General features: G+C 37.8%; 1 protein-coding gene across 3 annotated transcripts in view; it reads left to right on the top strand.

Annotated features, from left to right (window-relative positions):
- Nucleotides 1–23402, top strand: part of LOC136862705 (coiled-coil domain-containing protein 77) — a 216034-nt gene that overhangs the window by 158944 nt on the left and 33688 nt on the right. For all 3 annotated transcript variants that reach the window (XM_067138914.2, XM_067138915.2, XM_067138917.2), the window contains one exon: nucleotides 13627–13743. In XM_067138914.2, coding sequence (XP_066995015.1) covers nucleotides 13627–13743 — 117 coding nt within the window. The remainder of the gene's footprint in view (nucleotides 1–13626; nucleotides 13744–23402) is intronic.

A 23402-nucleotide genomic window follows, 5' to 3' on the forward strand; every position in this document is an offset into this window, starting at 1 on the left:
AGATTCTATTTGACCACATGCTACCCCATCACCTACCCTAATACTGCATTGCACCCATGAATAGGCCGCCTACAATGCTTGTACCATCTTACTAGATACCCCTAATAGGCATAATTTCATGACCAATGTGCCCCTGCTGACTGTGTCGAAGGTCTTTTCAAACTCTATAGCAGTTATGTATAGTCTTCCTGCTTTCGGTTTTATATACTTATCTATTATTGTTTTTACAATCATGGTGTTATTGTTCTGCTTTTCCTGAAACCACTTTGATATCTCAAGAGGATGGAGAATTCTTCTGCCCATTTCATCAGTCTATTTGCCAGAATTCCTGTATATAATTTACTTAGGGAGTCCAATAGTGTTATAGTTACTTGGATTACTTCTCTCCCCATGCTTCTTGTAGATTGGACATATTATACCTGTCTGCCATGCCTTAGGAAACTCCAGTCAAATATCTTATTGAACAATTTTACTAGTATTTCCATCATTTGTTGACTTTTAACTGCTTCTTTCCAAAATTTCTTAGTTCTACCACTTAAGCCCCCCCCCCCTGCTTTCCTACATTTGGCCTTTCTGATCATTTCTAAAACTTAACATTCTGATATTTCTTCATCTAAGCAGGGGATACATATCTCTAAACCCCTCGAGATATGCATACATGTTCTATTATTTTTCCAAGTATCCTGTCCTCCTAGGAATTTGTTAAAATAATCAATCCAGAATCCATTAGCAATTTTAACATTGGCATATCCTCAATCACCTCTACTTATTTTGTTAATTCTATTCCATATCTTATCACTTTGATTATTCTTACAGTCTATGTTTATTAATTTTGCCTCCTCCTGTTGCCATGTCCTCTTTTGTTTTACTAACAACATTTTATATTCCTTTCTTAGTTTACAATAGCGTACCCGAACCTCGGGCTCTCCCTCTTTTCTATATGCTTTTAGGGCTCTAATCACCTCCAATTTCTTAGTTTTACACACATCATTATACCATCCTTTCCCGTTATCTTTATTATTATTCTGCTTTCTTTTCAGGTGAGCTACAGTTTTAAAGAGTTTCTGTACTAGTTCTACCGCTAGGTCCACATTACTACTCAATAACGCTACCACTATTCCACTTTTAATTATCTCGAATTCTTCTCCCCTTCAATATGTCCCAAATCTTTTTGGGGTATTCTCGCACCACTTATATTTATTAATTATCCTATTCTCTTTTCCTTACAGTGTTACGTTTCTCTTGCTCTTTCCCATACACTTCTAGGGTAACAGATACCGGAGAATGATGTGTTTCGGCCCATTCTAAGATCTCTATTTCCTTTACCATCTCTAAAATATCTCCTGTACACACAACCAAATCAATTACACTACCTCCCTGCGCTGTGATATATGTTAGTTTTCCCGTTTCATCTCCCCGCCATCATCCATTTAGAATATATAAATTTTCTGCGGCACATAGTTCTAGTAGTTTATCCCCATATACATTGTGTTCTTTATCCCGATTATTTCTGCTACCTATCATTGGCTCTATTCCTTCTTTACTATATGGTGGAATTGACTCCCCAATTTGTGCGTTCCAATCTCCCAACATAATGATTCCTGCTTCTTTAAAGTTACCTCTCATTAAGTTAATCTCCTCTATTAAATCCTCAAAAAAGTTCACATTCGTATATGGTGACCCCATAGGATGATTGTATATAAAACCTATGCATATATCTCTCTGTTTACTCCCATCCAGTTTAAGTTTGATCCAAACTACATCTTCCATATCGTTAGGCAATTCTTCTATCTGACTACTAAACACTCTTCTTTTGTCAGAAGTGATATTCCTCCCGGAATTCTCCCTCGAGTCCCTCGTTTTCTTTTTATTACACTTCTTGTAACATACTGTAATATATGCTGTTACAATTTTCACATATATTTCTATAACTTACGATTGTAAACCATGTGATTATAAGCAGCTGTATTAGATTGTCACTACGTCAGGATTGGACGATGTGTACGTCATTGGGTCATGTGGCCGTTCAAATAAAGCTATCTCATTGGCTACTCCTATCTCGCCTATCCACAGCCTAAGCTTTCCCTTGACCTCCAGTCAGTCGTCATGTAGTCTGCACCTGTATCATTCCGACTCCTTAGCTGATGTGGTACTTTAAAAATAACGTGTACTTCTACTGATTATCTACCTCAAGGTGTTCCATACGTAAAAATTGGCAACGAGGTAAAAGTCATGACATTCCAGCGAGTGCCAGTGCTTCCTCATCGCAACAAAACGTTTCTCGTGTGTTTTCACAATGAATGACGCAACATAGTATAGTCTGATGTATCGGGCCTCCTCCTGAAGCAACGTAATATCGGGTGTGCCTTTCAGTCCATGCCCTTAGACAGAGGTTTTTTTGCCGCCTTTTCAACTTTAGCTCACTTATATCACGCCATGTCTTTAATTGGTAATATAGGACCATTTGACAGTTCGGAAGAAACTTGGTCAACCTACGTGGAACGCTTTGAACTTTACGTACAGTGCAATGACATTCCGAATGTTAAAAATGTTAGTACCTTTCTAACAGTGGTCGGTGTTAAAACCTACAATTTACTGAAAGATTTAATCACCCCTGATAAACCTTCTGAAAAATCCTTTGAAACCATTGTTAAAATTGTCCAAGACCATCTCCATCCTAAACCTTCATTTATCGTTGAACAATATAAATTCAGCAGGCGAGATCAATTGGAACATGAGACTGTGTCAGAATATATTGTTCAACTAAAACAGTTATCCAAGTATTGCGAGTTCGAGGACAAACTTCCTGATTATTTAAGGGACAGATTAGTCAGTGGCATCCGTGATGAATCCATCAAGAAACGACTGCTGTCGGAGGAGAACCTCACATTCCAGAAGGTGGAACAGCTGGCGATATCGTTGGAAGCTACTGATAAGGATGCAGTGTCCTTGGCCTACCACACCACACCAAGACTCCAGAAGTTTACAGCTCGGCCTTCTCCACGCAGCACTGTACCTAATGTGTCCTCACGTGTCATAAAAGTGTCTCAGTGTTTTTGTTGTGGTCATAAAGGTGGGCATTCTACTGCTCAGTGCCGTTATCGTGAATATATTTGCAATTTTTGTCGGAAGAAGGGTCATTTAGAGAGGATTTGCAAGTCAAAAAATAAGAGCAAGTCTCAATTTCATGTAAAATCAAACATGCTTACAGACACTCCTTCATTTTTTAAGGGAATTAAGAATCAACAGGGAAACAGACTTAGACCCAACCAGCATTATGTAGACTTACATGAACCCAATGTTAGTCAAGAAAAATTGTGTGATGAAGTGTATGATATTTCTAACATTTTTCAGTGTGATGAAAATGATCAAATCATTCAGCCTATGTTAGGTAAAATAACAAAAATTGAGCCCATTAGAGTAAATTTAATTGTTGAAGGAAAGCCAGTTAACTTTGAAGTAGACTCTGGTGCTTGTGTGTCTGTTGTTTCTGAAAAATTTTATAAGGCTAACTTAAGTCATGTAACATTGATTCCCACAGACTTAGTTTCAAATTCTTATACCAACGAGAAAATCAAGCTTGTGGGGAAGTTAGAAGTAAATGTTAAATATCAGTCCCTGGAAAAGAGTTTAGATTTGTATGTTATTAGTAATGGATCTAATCCTCTCATGGGGCGTGGTTGGATAAAAGAGCTCCAAGTTGTTATAAGCATTCCCAGCAGTGTAAACAACGTAAACTTATCGAATGTAAAAACCAATGCAGTCTAAATTAGTACAAGACTTATTTAATTAATTTCCAGAGGTATTTACTAGTAAATTAGGCTGCTTTAAAGGAGACCCAGTAAAACTAAACCTTAAGCCAGATGCAGTACCTAAGTACCATAAACCTAGGTCAATACCATATTCTTTAAGGGAAAAGGTTGAACAAGAGTTGAAAAGTTTAGTGGATGAGGAAATTATTTCCCCAGTATCTTCAAGTGAATGGGGCACTCCGATTGTTCCAGTATTAAAAAAGAATGGTAATATCCGTATTTGCGGAGATTTTAAGGTCACTTTAAACCCCTTTCTAGAAGTAGATAGGCACCCAATACCTAGAATTGAAGACATCTTTGTTGTTTTACAAAAGGGAATTAAGTTTTCTAAAATAGATTTTTCATCAGCTTACATGCAGTTGTGGTTAGATGAAGAAAGTAAAAAACTATATACTATAAGTACACATAAAGGGTTATTTGCTTACAACCATCTTTGTTATGGAATCTCGTCAGCACCGGGTATTTTTCAAAGAGTTATTGAACAAATACTTCAAGATATACCAGGTGTGGCCTCATTTCTTGATGATATTATTGTGGTGACGGGAGCAAATACAGCAGTACATTTGTCAAGATTATGAGGAGTTTGTAAACGCCTAAGTAGTCATGGGTTGACTGTTGGTAAAGATAAGTGCAAGTTTTTCTGTGACAGTCTAGAATATTTAGGCTATGTCATAAGTAAAGATGGTTTAGCTACAGCCAGTGATAAGGTCAAAGCAGTTGTTGAGGCTCCAGTTCCTAAAGATGTTACACAGCTTAAAGGATTTCTCGGTCTTGTGAACTACTATGCTAAATTTATCCCCAATGTAGCCACTGTTCTTACACCCTTGTACCAGCTTCTTAGAAAAGATGCAGATTTTCACTGGAATTTAGCTTGTCAAAAATCTTTTGAATTAGTCAAAGAAAAATTAGTTTCGGCTAAGGTACTAGCACATTACAACCCTGACTTACCAATTAAGTTGTCATGTGGCGGCGTCACCTTATGGCATTGCAAGTGTTTTAAGTATAATAGAAAAAGATGGTACTGCGAGACCAATTTCTTTTGCAAGTAGAGTCCTAAACTCAGCTGAAAAAAACTACTCTCAAATTGATAAAGAAGCCTTGAGCATTGTGTATGGTGTAAAGAAGTTCAATCAGTATTTATGGGGAAGACATTTTACTCTGTGTACAGATCACAAGCCGCTTCTAACCATTTTTGGTCCAAAAAAGGGTTTACCAGCCTTTGCAGCAGGTAGATTGCAACGTTACGCATTGTTTCTGTCAGGTTATGACTATGACATTCAGTATGTTAAATCTCAATGCCATGGCAACGCAGATGGCTTATCTAGGCTACCTTTATCAGCCAGTCATTTTGAGGATGTTGATGTTAGTTTAGAGTATGTACCTACATACTTACAATGCATAATGGAATCTGATGTTCCGATAAACTTTAACGATATACGTTTTGAGACCCAAAAAGACCAGGAGTTAAACAAAATCCTAGGCTATGTATTGTACGGATGGCCTACTATGCCAGATCCAACTTTAAGCAACTTTGTTAAAAGGCAAGCTGAGCTAACTGTAGAACAAGGAATTTTGATGTGGGGCTATAGAGTCGTAATTCCAAGGTCCTTGAGAAAGTCCTTGTTAAATGAATTACACAGTGGACACCTTGGAGTAGTTAAAATGAAATCATTAGCTAGATCGTACTTATGGTGGCCTTCAATTGATAAGGACATCGAAGCAGTAGCCAGCAGTTGTTCAGCGTGTCTTGCCCAGCGAGAAAGTCCTAATAGAAGTACACTTCATGTATGGGAATTTCCACGCAATGTATGGCAAAGAATTCACATAGCTTTTTAGGACCTTTCAAAGGAAAACTGTATTTAATTGCAATGGACGTTCATAGCAAATGGTTGGAAATTGAAACGGTTAACTCAACTTCAACTAAGCAAGTCCTCGAGAAATTGCGTCCTATGTTTTGTAGATTTGGTCTTCCCGAACTCGTTAGTGCTAATGGCCCTCCCTTTTCCTCTGAAGAATTTTCTCGATTTCTGAAACAAAATGGGATAAGGCAAACGTTGATAGCACCATACCATCCAGCTTCTAACGGGCAGGCTGAGAATGCAGTTAAAACTGTGAAAAAACGTTTAAAATGTGCAATTTTTGAACATGAAGATGTAAATTTAGCTTTGAGTAGATTTTTGATAGCTTATCATAATGCTGTACATAGCACTACTAATGAAACTCCTGCTAAGCTAATGTTCAATCGTTCTTTGAGAACTAAGTTAGATTTGATCAGACCTAATTTGCAGAAAGCTGTAGCAAATAAACAGGATGAAGAAATAACTAACGCAGGAGGCAGTTACACTAGACAATTAACTATAGGACAACCGGTATTAGCTAAAAACTACAGAGGAAGAGATAAGTGGATAGAAGGTAGGATTATACATAGACTTGGCCCCATTACGTATTTAATTCAACTCGAGTCGGGGTTGACTTGGAAAAGACATATACAGTAGACCAGCTAATACGGTTATAATCAGGGCCAATTGTTTTTAGCTCTGACCGCTGTATGGCTAATCCTTTACAGCGAAAGACGTCACAGTTAGTTGATTCTCCCTCACTGACCACTCCTCTGCTGACACCAGCCTCTGAGTGCCAACAGAGTTCTCCTACTTCTCGTTCCCCTCCACCCTCACAACCTGTATCACCACCACGTCATAGTCCAGTTGCAGCTAGCAGACGATCTCTGCAACCCGCACAGGTAACTGTTACGTCACCTGTCGGAACTAGACTCTATCCAATTCGAGACAGGAAACCTATTGTAAGGTTCAATTCAGAATAGGTCACTCTTTTGTATTGTATAGTATTGTATAGCAAGATAGTATGTTAAATTGATGTGATTTTTCAATTTGTATGGTTGTTTAGTTACATAATCACTTTTTGTATTTGGTATATATTGGTGTGTTTTGTGTTTTCTAATGAATGCTTATGATACTACATTGGCCTGATCTGTTGTAATCAAGATCTTAAGGAGGAAGGAATCCAAATTCCTACAATGGTGGGAGAAGGGGGTGAACACTATTTAACAGATACTGAGAAAGCAAACCTATTTAGTAGGGAATTCAGAGATTCAGTAGATGATTGTCAGGAGTTGGAAATCGAAACAGAAGATAGAGAGGGAGAGACACAGAGGGAAACAAGGAGCTTCTCATTCACAAATGAAGATATTTTCAGAGAAATCCAACTGCTTTGGCAAGGAAAAGCAGCAGGAAGTGATCAAATTACTGGGGAGGTATTAAAGAAAATGGGGTGGTTTATAGTGCCTTATTTAAAATTTCTCTTTGACTATGTCTTAAATAATAGTGTAATACCAAAGGAATGGAAGGAATCTATAATAATACAAATTTATAAAGGAAAGGGTGATAAAAGGAAACCAGAGAACTACAGACCAATCAGCCTGACCAGTATAGTTTGTAAAATACTGGAGAGTTTAATAGCAAAGTACATCAGAGGGATATGTGATGATAAAAATTGGTTCATGAGGAGCCAGTATGGATTTAGAAAGAAATTTTCTTGTGAGGCACAACTGGTGGGATTTCAGCAGGACATATCAGATCAATTGGATTCAGGTCAGTTAGATTGCATAGCCATAGATCTTTCCAAAGCCTTTGATAGAGTGGAACATGGAATATTATTAAAGAAATTGGAGGGAATAGGATTGGACGTAAGGGTTACACATTGGATAAAAACATTTCTAAATTCAAGGATTCAGAAAGTCAAAGTAGGAAATAATGTATCTCAGGAAGAGAAAGTTTGGAAAGGAATTGCACAGGGTAGTATAATCGGTCCGTTACTTTTCTTAATATACGCAAATGATTTAGGGAACAATATAACATCAAAAATAAGATTGTATGCAGATGACATAATTGTTTATAGGGAAATAAACAACATTGAGGATTGTTCAGAATTACAAAGGGACCTTGAAAGTATCCAACAATGGGTTGAAGAAAATAATATGAAGGTTAATGGAGGCAAATCAACTGTTACAACTTTTACAAACAGGAGCATTAAAACTGAATTTGAATATACTTTGGATGAGGTAGTTATCCCAAAAGATGGCAAGTGCAAATACTTAGGTGTGAGATTTGAAAGTAATTTGCACTAGAAGGGTCATGTTGATGATATTGTTGGGAAAGCATACAGATCGTTACATGTCATAATGAGGCTACTTAAAGGATGCAATAAAGAATTAAAAGAAAAAAGTTACTTAAGTATGGTTCGTCCATTATTGGAATATGCAAACAGTGTTTGGGTTCAGGGAGAAAACTAGACTTATAGGATTATATAGAGCCTATACAAGAGAAGAAGCATGGGGAGATATCCGTGAGAGGCTTCAGTTGGAAAATAATTATATCGACAGGACTGACCACAAATATAAAATTAGAAGGAATTTTAGCAGAAGCGATTGGGGTAAATTTTCATTCATTGGGAAGGGTGTGAAGGAGTGGAACAGTTTACCAGGGGTAGTGTTTGATCCTTTTCCGAAATCTGTACAGATATTCAAGAAGAGAATAAACAGCAACAGAGAAAATAAATGAAGTGTTAGAGGGCATTCAACCAGATTTAAAGATAAGTGGTATAGAACTAAATGAGGCCACAACACTAGTTGCAAATCGAGGATTGTGGCGACGTTTAGTAAATTCTCAGAGGCTTACAGACTGAACGCTGAAAGGCATAAGTCTATAATGATAATGTATGTATTGAACCCTTTGGTCCATATTGAGGGATACCTACCTTTCTTACCTATCAGCAAAGTTCATGAGATCTGTCTCTTGGGTCGTATCGGGTTCTTCGTCACTTGCTGAGGTAAAGGTAGGGTTCAGTAATTCTAATCTATCTACTGGAATGAAAGGTCTGTTTAAAAGATTCCTATTTATTCAGGAAAATTCTGAAACAATCTGATATGTCAACGGTATCATAGAAGTCAATTGTATCCACTGGACACCACAATCATTTTTACATAAACGTCAGAACACTGGTGTGAGACTTTAACGTAACTGCCTGACGGGTATTCATACTAGAAACCATTGTCTCAATTATTAATCATTTAAGAAAGGAAAGTCTGGAAATCCTTAAATTCGGCTTCCATGTGAAACCACATGTACCATCATAGTGATTCGTTATGGTCCAGCCCTCGTAACACGAACTCTGGACTCTGGGTATAATTAAGGCCGTCCAATCGGTGTGTGCCACACAGTGGTTCTACGGCATGGACCCTTAATTGAATCGATGTGACCTGCGTCTATGTCATGGACCGACGTCTAATCTTCTAAGTTACTTTAAAGTCATTGTGGATGATGACCGCAAGGAAATGATGCTACAATGGCATATAGCCCTAATCCAAGTCACTGAGGTTGATGACCCCCTGACCATCCAAGTTTCTAGGCTGAAGGCTAAACACAATTAAGTTACATCGGTTGATGACCAAAGTTTCCACTTTACTATCCCCAGCACATTCACTGCTCAATCAATCAAAGTTCAATAATTACAACAATAGCAATGCTCACAAACTTTGTGGCAGTAAAATCCATTTCCTTCGGATATGTCCCCTTAATCGTTACTTTACATTTTAATATTCCTCAGAAAACAAACTAAAATTTCCAGAATGCATCTCCAAGTTATTCGCTTGATTAAAGTTATTTCAAATGCGGTTTCACTGAATTTAATAATTAAATAAATTTAAATGATTTAACAAAATGTTAAAGAACAGTAAATTTTATCTCCGCGGACTCTGGTTTCTTCACATATTCCTACGCAGCTGTGATGTGAATTCAATCTAGTGATATTTATCTGGCTGGAAAAGAATTGTTACATAATTCATGTCCAGTTATATATCTTGTCTCATGATTTCACACTTTAAAATCGAATCTAGTCCTAACCGTTATTAACACTTGGATATCCTAATAATCTACGTACAAACCAAACAACTCGCCATATAATTACGATGTCATATCTCGTCATACCATTTACGAATTTTGCACACCCCTCACAGACAAACCAATCATCACGACCATCGCTCTATATTTTGGACAACCCTGAATTTGGTTACTCTGTTCCTTATACTCGAAGTTCATTGTTTCAAATGTTCATTACGTCCCCAATTAAACAAATCTTACAGTATTTCACAATACTCAGATCATTACCGACTATGAATTTCAACTAAATCCAGCATTTTTACGTTTTCCCCGGCCGAGAATACAGTACAATCTCAATTCCACGCCTGTCCCGTTATCACAGCTGAGGCCTCTCGTCCCCAAGTTCGCTTGGCAGTTACATGAAACACCTGGTTTATTCACAGTTGACTGGCTTCTCAAAATGCTCTCTTTAAACTCAGCCGACAGATTAAACAAATACGATATTCTAACCAACAAAATGCACAGATTATGCTTCAAGATGCCCACACTAATTATACGCGTCGCCAATTAATACCGCTATGGATTTCTATGAATTTCTTTCCATTCCCAACATTATAAAATATACCTCGGGCTATCGTGTCCCGGCTTCAATGACAGGACTCTAACCTGATTCGCACATCTCGTCTCAACTCATATAAAACATTCCTCGGGCTTCCATGTCCCGGCTTCAATGACAGGTCCAACCTGATTCACAAATCCCATATCAACAAAACTAACCTCTGTTTCCCAGCTCCACAATTATCATCGACAAAGAACTGGAAGAAAATCCTCACTAGAAATCCCGACGTCTAATATCGCACAATGCATTAATCATGAATAACTTCGCATAAAGGATATCGTATTTAATAACTTGATTTTTACGAGAAAATGACTGAAACATTCTACTAGATCTTTTATTGTCAGTCAGACACAGTTTAAAATGGGCCTAGAAAAACGTTTCTCTCCGTGACCAAATTCATCACCCTAGGTTCTCACCCGACAGCGCGCTTCCACTCGATTGAAAATGAGTAACCATGGATTCCTAAATTATTAACTCAAATTGCAGACAGGAAAAATTTTACGTCGACTGAACATCGTAATTTGACATCACAAAATATAGGCAGTACACTCACACGGATGACGATCTACATTGAACGTGATATCACTTCGAAACCCTATTCAATAACTTTTACAACATTATACGGCACTCGCAAGACTTCAAAAATTTATCCAAGTGGGAAATAAACAAATGACTCTTTTAGTCGTACTCTCACATTCACAAAACTTAGTAGGGGTGACCACTGCGTCGTATATCCCCATTCAAATACACTTTTAGAGATCATGAGACAAGATATAAGAGGTAGTAAGATGGAAAGTCTCCTACCTCATGTAGTCACACCATTGTTCGTCATAGGGCTCACCTGCGACCCTGGCATTTTATTTAGCCATTTTTACATTCATGGCTTCACAGTTCATTATTAATTTTCTTCAGGTTTCCTGGAATAAAGCATAAAAAAAAGAAAAGACCCTTCACTTGTTTGCTGAGCGCACACGATGGACTATAAGTATTTCCGCACACGAATTACTTAATCACATTAGAATTTATTCAGTACTTTGACCGTCCTATCTGGTACAATTATTTCACTCAAGAAAACTATCTCCTCATGGAGACAAGACCTAGCCACAATGGCTAAAATCTGCAGTTGAACTCAGTCTACTTTCGTTGGTTTGATTTCGCAGAGCAGCTCAACAATTTTTCGTCCGCTTTGTATCACAAATGCCGGAGAAGGAGACTTCGTCATGGCGTCCCTTCATATTTATAGCAGTTACCCCCTCTCTTCGGATATCTCCCTTTGCCGCCAAGAAAATTTCTATAGATTTTCTGACTTAACTAAACTGTAATTTCAAGAGTTTTGAAAGTGACTACATGCTTGCTACATTTCTGGCGGTAGTGTTCATGGACATTTAAAATGTATACGGGTTCGATTTGTGAGATGATTGACCTCCTTTGATAGGCACTATATTTTTTGACTTGGCTTGGATCACGCCATGTACACGTGCTTTGAAATAGTTCACAAAAATGACTTGAGATTCTTCCGCCGTCGACACGTGTCGCTGATGTCACGTACCCCACAGCGTGGGACCGAAGGTAATCACCCCCTCGTCACGTGTCAAATCCATGCTATCAAGAATCCAACTTTTAAATGATTGTCGATTTATGCATAATGTTCTTAGGGCACAAAGGTCATGGGTTCAGTATGTATGTATGTATGTATGTATGCTTTGTTGGGTGAAATCAATAGATTTACTTGAACAGCAAGCACTCGCCATTCATTTGTGAGCATGTATCTCAACCACTTAGTATTATGTTTAGAGTAATAGAATACTGACAAGGAGGGAAGCCCATGTTTGATTTCTGGTTTTGCCAAGAAGTGAAAAATGTTGGTATAGTGTAGGAGACTCCTTTCCATCATCACCACAATACATATCTGTGTTGTCATGACATAAAGCAAATCATAAAGAAATAGGTATAAAAACCAACCATGTGTGAGAGAACCAGTTCTACCCAGTGCTATAGCAGATGGAGCTGAAAAGAACTGGCCTCCAGTCCATGCTTTAACTGCAACTAATTACAGTTGCTTATCCATCCACATAACATCAGTTACTAGGCTGTATATACACCCACAGCTGATGATTAAATGTATTCTTTACCTTTTAATGTAACCTAGGGTCGATGACCTATATGTTAGGCCCCTTTAACAACAGTCAGTCTAAATATAATCTACAAAAATTACAATAACATAATATGAGTTGCTGTGAAGGTAAAGGGCAAATGAACATGGAGCAAAAAAAAAATTTCTGTTATTTAAAAAAATTATGATCCATGGAGTACTGTAATATGAATCAACTTTATTGAATTCACACTTCTTTCCTTGTCATAATAAACACTGAAGAAAAACAAGCAATGGTTTTGTACAATGTGACTGCAAGTAGAAAGGGCACATTCAGCAGCTCTGCTCCTCGTTTACCTAAGGGTCTGTGTGTTTCCAAGTGTACCCACCCTCCCCTTCATCTGTTCAAACCAGCATTTGCCAACAAATCAACAAATATAATTTATAATTAAAATCACCAGTTGAACTTCAAAAACGGAAAGGCAAAAACATATAACCCAGAAAAGCTCTGTCTTGCTAATAAACATAATCTGCAAAAATTGTACAATTGTCCAATAACCATACGTCCTGAAAAACTTAGACATATGTGAGTTATTGCCATATGTCCCTTTACTGTAGAGCAAGATTTTTTTGTCAACATCTTGGATGCCCAGACTCGGATAACACAGGATCAAAACACTATGTCAAGACGATGATGACATGATTGACGTCAAATAAGTGAAATATTTTTATATTTTGTAATAGAAGATAATTGGGTTGCAGATAACCTGTGTTGTGGGTTTCTAATTTCATCATTAGAAATAATATTCAGTCTCTGGAAATATTTTGAACATGCAGAATTCATGGAATAGAAAATGATTCAGTTGTACATTTTCTGAATTATTTTATTTTACCTTTTGCAGATTGTTTATTAGCAAGACAGAGCTTTTGAGCTTTTGTGGGTTATATGTTAGTATTTGTAAGTAGTCTCTTGCTGAGTTTGAAGAACAAAATAATTTCAAACATTTCTTCCTCAAAACTTGCAGTTGTTGATTTCACCCTTTGTATTTGCCTCGCATGTAGTCATTTCAAAAGAACTTTGTTATGTATTGTATTGGTATATACCAGCACTAAGAAACCAGGTTGTGTAGTCAGTCAGGGAGCTACATTGTTTTATTGTTTGAGAAATTTCTGAAAACAACTGTTAATATGGAGTCCATTTCTTGGCAGGAAGAAATCACTTTGAAGAACAGCTTAATTGAGAAGTATCAGTATCAATGTGCTACATTACAAGATGAACTAGATGGTGAAAAATCTGGAGCGAGAAGAATGAAGTCGTTCTTCAAGGTAATTGCAGCATGCATTATGTATAAAGATTTGGTCATGAAATGATGTAATCTTAATGACATTTTGACTCCTTTAATGGTTATTATTTCCTCGACTACTGTGTTAGTAATTTCACTCTCAATAGGTGGATATTGGTTTGTGGAATACTTGGTACCTGGTCTCATCTATTCCACATAACCATGATCTATAAGGTGTTGAAACATTTCAGTACTGACTAATAGCATCACTTTTTCTATTATGAACCATGGGCAGAAACTTCATGGCTCAGTAAATGACCTCTACAATTAACACATTGTTGTCCGGGCGTGTGCTACTCAATTCTTTCCTGCGGACCAGGCAACTGAAGCACACCTAGCATGAGAAGAGGAGGAAGCACAAATGCAAACTTTTAAATGACATGAGATAAATTTGTTAAAAATGAAGCCATGTTTTCCAGTGTTGACTTAGTTAAATGTAACAAAGGCTTTTCAGTCTGTCAAACACACAGCAAATACAATGTAAATTAAAACACTATAAACATATCTGTAAAACACACACTAACATATAAAGAATGACATGTTTCGTTCTACAAGAACATCCTCAGATTCTATCAAATCACTTAAAAACAAGCTTGTATATGTACAGTAATGTTTACGTAGCGTAAACTTGTCAATGATAGAGAGATTAGTGATATTTTGTTTTTTGTCATTACTGTTTCCTGTTATCACTAATCTCTCTATCATTGACAAGTTTACGCTACGTAAACATTACTGTACATATACAAGCTTGTTTTTAAGTGATTTGATAGAATCTGAGGATGTTCTTGTAGAACGAAACATGTCATTCTTTATATGTTAGTGTGTGTTTTACAGATATGTTTATAGTGTTTTAATTTACATTGTATTTGCTGTGTGTTTGACAGACTGAAAAGCCTTTGTTACATTTACATGAGATAAATTATTGAAACTTGGTGACAGCACTTACCAGTGATTCTAGTACTTGCTTGTTGTGTGGTATCGCGTGAAGCAGCTGCCCTTGTGCAAAGGAACTTGACAAGCTGAGCAGATGTATCTTGTGTGTGGGGCTTCTTAGGGTACTATTTTCTTCCAGGTCCAACGATTGCTTCAGTTTTATGAAGCTTCAGATCTCCAGACATTCTTGGAGAGTTGGTCTTGATACTTCTTCCATCAAATTCTCTTCTTCTGCTTCTCTTTCTTCTACTTGTTCCTCTTGTTCTCCTACCCAATAATGTGCAACCTCCTCCAGGAAATCTTATACTTATTTTTCATGGTTGATCCTGGATTCTGCAGTTAATACAGCCAGAAGGTATTGAAAAGTGTGCATTTTATCAGCCAAAGGAAGACTTTCTTGCTCCATTTCGCTGTCTGAATGAGAAATGTATAGTAGGCCAAGTACTGATCAACCCTGTTGACCCCCTTCACGAATTTGTTATATTCAGTAACTGATTTTGGCTTTTATACTTTTTCCCAAATCCTGAGGATTGTACTGATTATTCAAACTTCCCTCTTGTCCTTCCACACATGGAGAAGAACTTCACATTTCTGACAGAACACATTTTCACCTCTCTTCAGTATTTTTGATGAAGATTTCCTCACTTGTGGAATTCCTCTATTCAGTCGAATAGTCCCGCAGACTCTAATTTTCCTTTGGAGAACGTTTTTTGCAATTTCTACACTATTGTAATACCATAGTTATCTCGGTATAAATGATGCCATAAATCAAGGTAAGATTCCAAAGCCAAAAATATGGTTTTCTCTAATCTTTTACCTTCTCCTACCTTCTCATCTCCATGTTGCAAATATATCCCGTAGTGGCCTCGCATACCTTCCTCACTAATATACCCTATCTGGTAAGTTTTCCAGGATTGTAGGTCGTAAATTTAAACCTCCCATGCCACGGGATTATGGATTCGTCAAGAGAAAGCTGCTGCAGAGGTTTATAGAGATTGAAACTTGGTCAGTAAATTGTCCAAAATAAGCCTGATTTTGTAGAGTCTGTCCGAATCATGGTCACCAGTTAAATTATCGCTGAAATGCAAACATTTCCAGATCTGTTCAAAACTATTTTGGCTCGCAACTTCAGCAAAATCAGGCGTTCACGTCAGTTTATTTGTTCTCCAATAGTCCCTTCTAGTGTCCTTTCTAACTTGGCCAAATTAAATTATTAGAGCCAAGAACTTCATTTCTGCTGAATTTACATTTTTCCATTTCAGGGATTTGGGGGATGTTTTACCTTCTGTAATTTTGTTCTTAATAGAGATTTGATTGTACGAAAAGAAGCTGAAACAAGTGATTGCCAAGAAAACGATCTACCACCTCTGGGATACTCGTGGGATTATTGGCCATATAAGTTAGGCTAATGAAACCTTCAAATAGCTCTAGGACTCTTGTTTTCATCCTTATTTGTCCATTCATCAGACTCGTCCGAACTGAATATCGCACTTTCAGTCCCGCACTTATATTTTGATGTTGACGGACAAACATCTTCACAATCACTAATACTTACACTCTCGCTATCAGTGGGATCATCAGATAAACTATCAGCATGCAATTGTCCCAATATTTCACCATCGTTTAAGCTCTGTTTGCTACGGCGTGCTGTGCTGATACCAGACAATACACATGGCCCTGAATGTGCCGAAAGCATTGTCAATGAAAAAATTACCAAGCAAGTTTGCCGTGCGGTTAGGGGCGTGCAGCTGCGAGCTTGCATTCGGGAGATAGTTGGTTTAAACCCCACTGTCGGCAGCCCTGAAGATGGTTTTCTGTGATTTCCTATTTTCACACCAGGTAAATGCTGGGGCTGTACATTAATTAAGGCCATGACCGCTTCCTTTCCATTTCCTAGCTTTTCCTATCCGATGGTCAGCATAAAGACCTATCTCTGTTGGTACGACGTAAAGCCCATTGTAAAAAAGAAAGAATATACCTATCTAAATTCCAATCATCAAGAATTTTGTTTGCAAATAACACGTAATGTTTCGATTAATGAACGGTGGAGAGGAAATAATTACTCACGAATAAAGCAATGTGAGGAAACATTAATTTACGTAGCCGGTAACCCGCACATCAATACGAATCTACGTTAATTAACATAGCCCATCATCAGTGTGTTATGGTAATTGACATAATCAAATATACAGTGACTATGTGAACCAATTATGAATCCTGACTCCTCTTTTAGCTTGGATAATTTAGGCTATTTAAACCTTTGGTCTGTTAGATTTAATAGTCTGGTTGCTGACCCTTGTAAGGCTAAGACTCTGCTTTACTGCTAGCACTTCAAAATGTTCAGGCAGCATACAGAGAAGGCCTCAGACTAATGGAAGTGCCTTCTTACTACCAGAAATTATGAGCAGGGGGGCAAGATAAAAGAAAGAAAAAATAACTAGCGAACACACTGACACTGGATAGCACAACTTTGATGTCACTTTCAGCTAACTGGTTATGATTGTTCCATAACAAGACTTGAAGTTACTCGAATAAAGGATCCAAACCTCGAATCCTGACACTAACAGCTGGTTTCCTGAGTGTCTTTCTCCCCTTGATTTTTTCCACACTCACTCCGGGAAAATGCTGGCGTAGCATTTCAAGTCCTGTCTCAAACCCAAAAAATTACTATTAGATAATCATCATCATCATCATCATCATCATCATCATCATCAATTTTCACTCCAGCAAGCCATGTGCGGGTGTTTGCAAACCTCTTGCAATTCTCCTGTCCATTCATAGCTGATATTCTACTTTTTGCTGCCAATTTAAATCACATCTTCTAAGGTCTTTGAAAATTTGCTTTTCGTGACTGTCTTCAGGTCTTCTCCTGGGTCTCTCCAAGAACATTCATAGGGGTCCTAATTGGAATCTCCTCATATGTCCAAAGCATCATAATCCACTTAATTCTGAGGTTTCCAGTAGATTCTTGTCCAATCCAAGTTGTTGCCAGATATTTTCATTCTTTATTTTGTGTCTCCTTGTCTTTTGGAAACAAGAACAAAGGAACTTCATTTCAGTCGCTTGTAGGTGACTTTTTGCTGGTCTAGTCAATGTTGCTACATCCAGTCCATGTGTTAGAATTGGTACAAGATATGTTTTGTACAATGAGATCTTGGAAGCTTGGGGAAATGAGTAATCCCAATGTAGTTGACGAACAGAGAGAAACAGAAGAAACGAAGCTCCCTAACGATTTGAAGTTCTTAATATTATATACTTCATTTTGCACTTGCAGGTGGACTGCGTCAGAATTTTGACTCATCATTAAACCAGTGGATTTTTCAGGTGTGTACCCATATGGAAAACTAGGTAAACCAGGAATTGTCAGGGAATTTGGTAAATCACTGGAAAACTGAGAAATATCAGGGAATTCAGAAAAAAATCTGGAATTCATTCTTCTGCCAGATAAAATGAACGTACCGTATTTCTTCGTGTTATGGAAACAGCTTATTTTCAGTTTTTATAACATTAATTTAGGGTGTGTCTTTTATGCTTTTTTTTAAAGAAAAGTAAATAAACATAAAAAGCAAGCATGATCTCAAATGTGAAGTAACCGATAGGTTCAATTGTAAGTATAGATAAGAAATGTGTTTTTCCACCAATACATACACAATTTATTTTAATAGATTAAACTAGTACCGGTTTTGGCTCTTTAACGGCCATCATCAGCTAGTACATAATTTGTTTTAGCCATTAGACAATTCACAAGTTGTTATTGTATTAGGCATCCGGATGTCTAATGGGGGATGGAAATGTATACAATAGCATATAATTAAAATATCATTAGTCAGGGTAAAAAGTTACAAATTGGAACATGAGTATGTAAAACATATTAAAACACACAGGCCACAATATATAACATTTAAAAAGTTTCAACACATTAAAATGGTACGTATAGGTAGACACTTGTTAAAATTTTTAATTCATGCTACATAGATTCCATTCTTCTGTCCTCTGTGCAGTTCCTTTGCTTCTAAGTTATGTTGATTTTAGCTGCGTAAGGTAATCCTCGAGAACATTCTGAAACTGGTGTACGTCATATTGATATGGGCCTTTGTCATGAAGAAATTTTGTTGTGTTATATATCCCAACTTGTGATATACTCTGGCAAGTTTCAATATAGCAAACAGCAGGTCTCGAGCTTATCAAAGAAATAGATAATATACATTTTTGGAGCAGATTTGTTGACGATGTCTTCGTAGTTCTAGATAATAGATCCACTGACGCACAAACTATACTAGACAAGCTTAACACTCTAGATCCCCAAATTAAATTCACCAAAGAAACCGAAAATAACCGTACACTAAATTACCTAGACTTAACAATAACCAGACACGACAACCACTTATCTTACAAAATCTACAGGAAACCCACACACACCTCAAATACCATAAAAAATGACTCCATTCATCCCAATACACAAAAAAGAGCAGCCTATTATAGTATGATTTATAGAGCTTTTAACATCCCAATGACAACAGAAGACCTAAACAATGAATTGAAGTTAATCCACGACATAGCTAAACATAACGGATACAGCAAAGAAATGGTCAACAAAATCATTCACAAAATAAAATCACAACCTAAAACTAAATTAGCAAAAACAGCCAAACCCAAAAAAGACTATGCCCTATTTACCTTTAACAACACCCACATATATACTATAACTAATATTTTCAAGAAGCACAACATAAAAACAGCATTCAAAACCACACACAATAGTACCAACATTATACATAACACTAAAACAGTCAATAATAACAATAAATACAACCAATCAGGTGTCTACCGTATCAAATGTAACAACTGTGACGTAAGTTACATAGGACGTCCAGGCAGAAACTTCACCATTCGCTACAATGAACATATAAATGCAGTAAAACATAACCATTTCTCATCAATAGGCCAACATGTAGAAGAATCCAAGCATAGTTTCACAAACATCAATAACGACATGACGATAATAAATATAAACTCCAAGGGCCCCCTGCTCAACATAACCGAAGATCTCTACATTTCTTTAGACTAATACGCCAACCCCAATCATAACATTAATGATATTACTGAAAAAACCAGCATCATTTTTGACAAAGCCATTCCGACATTAAAGAATGATTACCTCAAAATAGTAAACACACGCTCTAACAAACCAACGAATCACAAGCCTGACCCCGCCCCTACTTCTCCAACGGCCACTCCTTCTTCCCCTCCACCTACATCCCCCTCCACAGCTAATATGAGCCCCAGACGCACTCGCAGTAGAACACAACAAGCCTTCAAACACATCGGCACAAGACTTCCACAACAACTATAGTAAGTACTCTTTCCATACACACACCAGGCATTCCTTCACACACACACTACCGGCATACTTATATCACCTTATCTTTACAGACTACAACAACAAACGTAGACGAGAGAGGTGTTGCCACCAACTACTTCTAAATACAAGCTCGAGACCTGCTGTTTGCTATATTGAAACTTGCCAGAGTATATCACAAGTTGGGATATATAACACAACAAAATTTCTTCATGACAAAGGCCCATATCAATATGACGTACACCAGTTTCAGAATGTTCTCGAGGATTACCTTACGCAGCTAAAATCAACATAACTTAGAAGCAAAGGAACTGCACAGAGGACAGAAGAATGGAATCTATGTAGCATGAATTAAAAATTTTAACAAGTGTCTACCTATACGTACCATTTTAATGTGTTGAAACTTTTTAAATGTTATATATTGTGGCCTGTGTGTTTTAATATGTTTTACATACTCATGTTCTAATTTGTAACTTTTTACCCTGACTACTGATATTTTAATTATATGCTATTGTATACATTTCCATCCCCCATTAGACATCCGGATGCCTAATACAATAACAACTTGTGAATTGTCTAATGGCTAAAACAAATCATGTACTAGCTGATGATGGCCGTTAAAGAGCCAAAACCGGTACTAGTTTAATCTATTAACATAAATTGTGTATGTATTGGTGGAAAAACACATTTCTTATCTATACTTTGAATCTGTCAATACGGAAAATGAAATTTTTAAATAATAATAGGTTCAATTGAATTTCGAATGTCAATACACTGATCCAACAACTCTATGACTGTGTGTGTTCTACCAATACATATACCCCAAGACACTTACGAGTAAAACAAAAAATTAATTCTAGAAGAACAACGAGAAGAATTCCAGTTGCAATCTTTTGAGAAAGGAACTAAACCCCAGCGGGTTGCCTACCCTGCATAACAAATTGCAAACCTTGCCCCTGACTACTAGTACACTATTTGCAATCAGAAAACTGATTTCCACCAATGTGAAATACATATAACATTTCCAAATGAAGACCAAACACGCCCAGCTACACACGCTTAAAAATGCACGTACATATGTACAAAAAAAAATCAAATAGAATTGTTCATCTACTATTTTTTTTTTCCCCCATGGCATTACAGCCCTTGAAGGGCCTTGGCCTACCAAGCGACCGCTGCTCAGCCCGAAGGTCTGCAGATTACAAGGTGTCGTGTGGCCAGCACAACGAATCCTCTCGGCTGTTATTCTTGGCTTTCTAGACCGGGGCCGCTATCTCACCGTCAGATAGCTCCTCAATTCTAATCACGTAGGCTGAGTGGACCTCGAACCAGTCCTCAGGTCCAGGTAAAAATCCCTGACCTGGCCGGGAATCAAACCCGGGACCTCCAGGTAAGAGGCAGGCACGCTACCCCTACACCATGGGGCCGGCTCATCTACTAAATATAGATACTTATAATAAAGTACTTTAAACAGTGCATACATTGTACATATATATTACTCAAACTGTATACACTGATCAGCTGGAACATTATAACCACCTGCCTACTATCGATATAAAACCTTCCAGGCGATAGCAGCTTCACCTGATGAGGATTGACTGCTAGTCAGACACATGCACGGTGGTAGTATCAGTGAGCGTGATGTCCGCGTGTAGAACGGGGAAGGCGCATTATCTCTCAGAGTTTGCCCGAGGGCAGATTGTGATGGCCCGGAAGCTCAGCATGAGCATTTCAGAAACTGCACAAATTGTCGGGTGTTCGAAGAGTGCTGTGGTGAGTGTCCTCAAGTGGAGAAACCAAGGTGAAACCACGTCCAAACATCAAGGGGTTGAGCGGCCACACCTCAATGCAGATTTTGGACGTTGTAGGCGGGGCGGACTGGTAAAATAGGACAGGCAGCGAACTGTGGCGGAAATAACATCCGGCTTTAATGCTGGGCAGAGTACAAGTGTATCTGAACACACAGTGCACACACACTCCTAAGGAGGAACCTCCGCAACCGACAATTCATGCCTGCGCCAATTTTAATTCCACGGCATCAGCAACTACGACTGAAATGGACACGTGACCGTCACTGGACTTTGGCGCACTGGCAGAGCATTGGATGGTCTGATGTATCCTGATACTTTCTTCATCATGCCGATGGGAGAGTGCGAATCCTTCGTCTTCCAGGGGAACAGCTCCTTGACACGTGTACTGCGGGACGAAGACAAGCTGGCGGCGGCTCAGTTATGCTCTGGGGAACATTCACATGGGCATTCATGGGTCCAGTGGAACTCGTGCAAGGCATCTCGACGGCCGAGAACTATCATACACTGGTTGCAGACCACATACACCCCTTCTTGACGAACATGTTTCCCAGTGGCAGTGGCATTTTTCAACATGATAATGCACCATGTCACGAGGCCAGGAGTGCGATTGAGTGGTTCGAGGAGCACAATGGCGAGTTGTAACTGATGTGCTGGCCCTCCAACTCGCCACATCTTAACCCGGCCAAACACATCTGGGATGTGATTGAATGTGGCCTCAGAGCTCATCACTTCCCTCCCTGGAATTAACTCGAATTATGACTTATGTGTGCAGATGTGGTGCAAACTCCCTCCAGCAACCTACCAAGGCCTCATTGCTTCTATGCCAAGAAGCATCGCCACTGTTATCCATGCCAAAGGTGGGTATACCGGCTATTAAGTAGGTGTAGGATGTTAAAAGGTTTGTTTTTTTCACCTATTCAATACATATAAATTTTATAAATTAGGAATTTATTGTAGATTCCACTTGAGACATGTTTCGCCCTTCATTGAGGGCATCATCAGTCAAAATATCACCTCAAGGTAAAAAATCAGGTAACTGGTTAGTAGTAGACATGTACAAATTATTACATATTATTAACAACAATATAAAAATTAAGTATGGGAAAAAATTTGCACAAAAGTGATGGTTGAACATGTAGGTTTAGATGAAAAGTCAGCACCAATGCCTAAAAATAACAAAGTAGAGTTCTGCAGTGGTGCTCTGGAGAAACAGTTGACGCAATCATATGAAAATAACAAGTTTAAAAAATATTTACAATAAAACAATTAAGGGAGAAAAGGTGTAGTGTTTGGCATCAATGTTAGTAACCAAAAATTGATGCCAAAGGTTGGTAACTATACAGTATTTACATGATTCAGTTGAACAGTTGAGATAAAGTTTTTTTAAAATATTTACATTTAACATTCAGCGTAAATGTTTTTAATAAAAACTAATGTTAATGATTGGTAACTATATAGTAATTACATTATCTAAATGAAAGTTGAGAATTTACAATTATATACATATTTACACAAGAGCAGCTGGTGCGCAAGGATAAA

Source organism: Anabrus simplex, chromosome 2, assembly GCF_040414725.1.
Source record: "Anabrus simplex isolate iqAnaSimp1 chromosome 2, ASM4041472v1, whole genome shotgun sequence".
Classification (NCBI taxonomy): domain Eukaryota; kingdom Metazoa; phylum Arthropoda; class Insecta; order Orthoptera; family Tettigoniidae; genus Anabrus; species Anabrus simplex.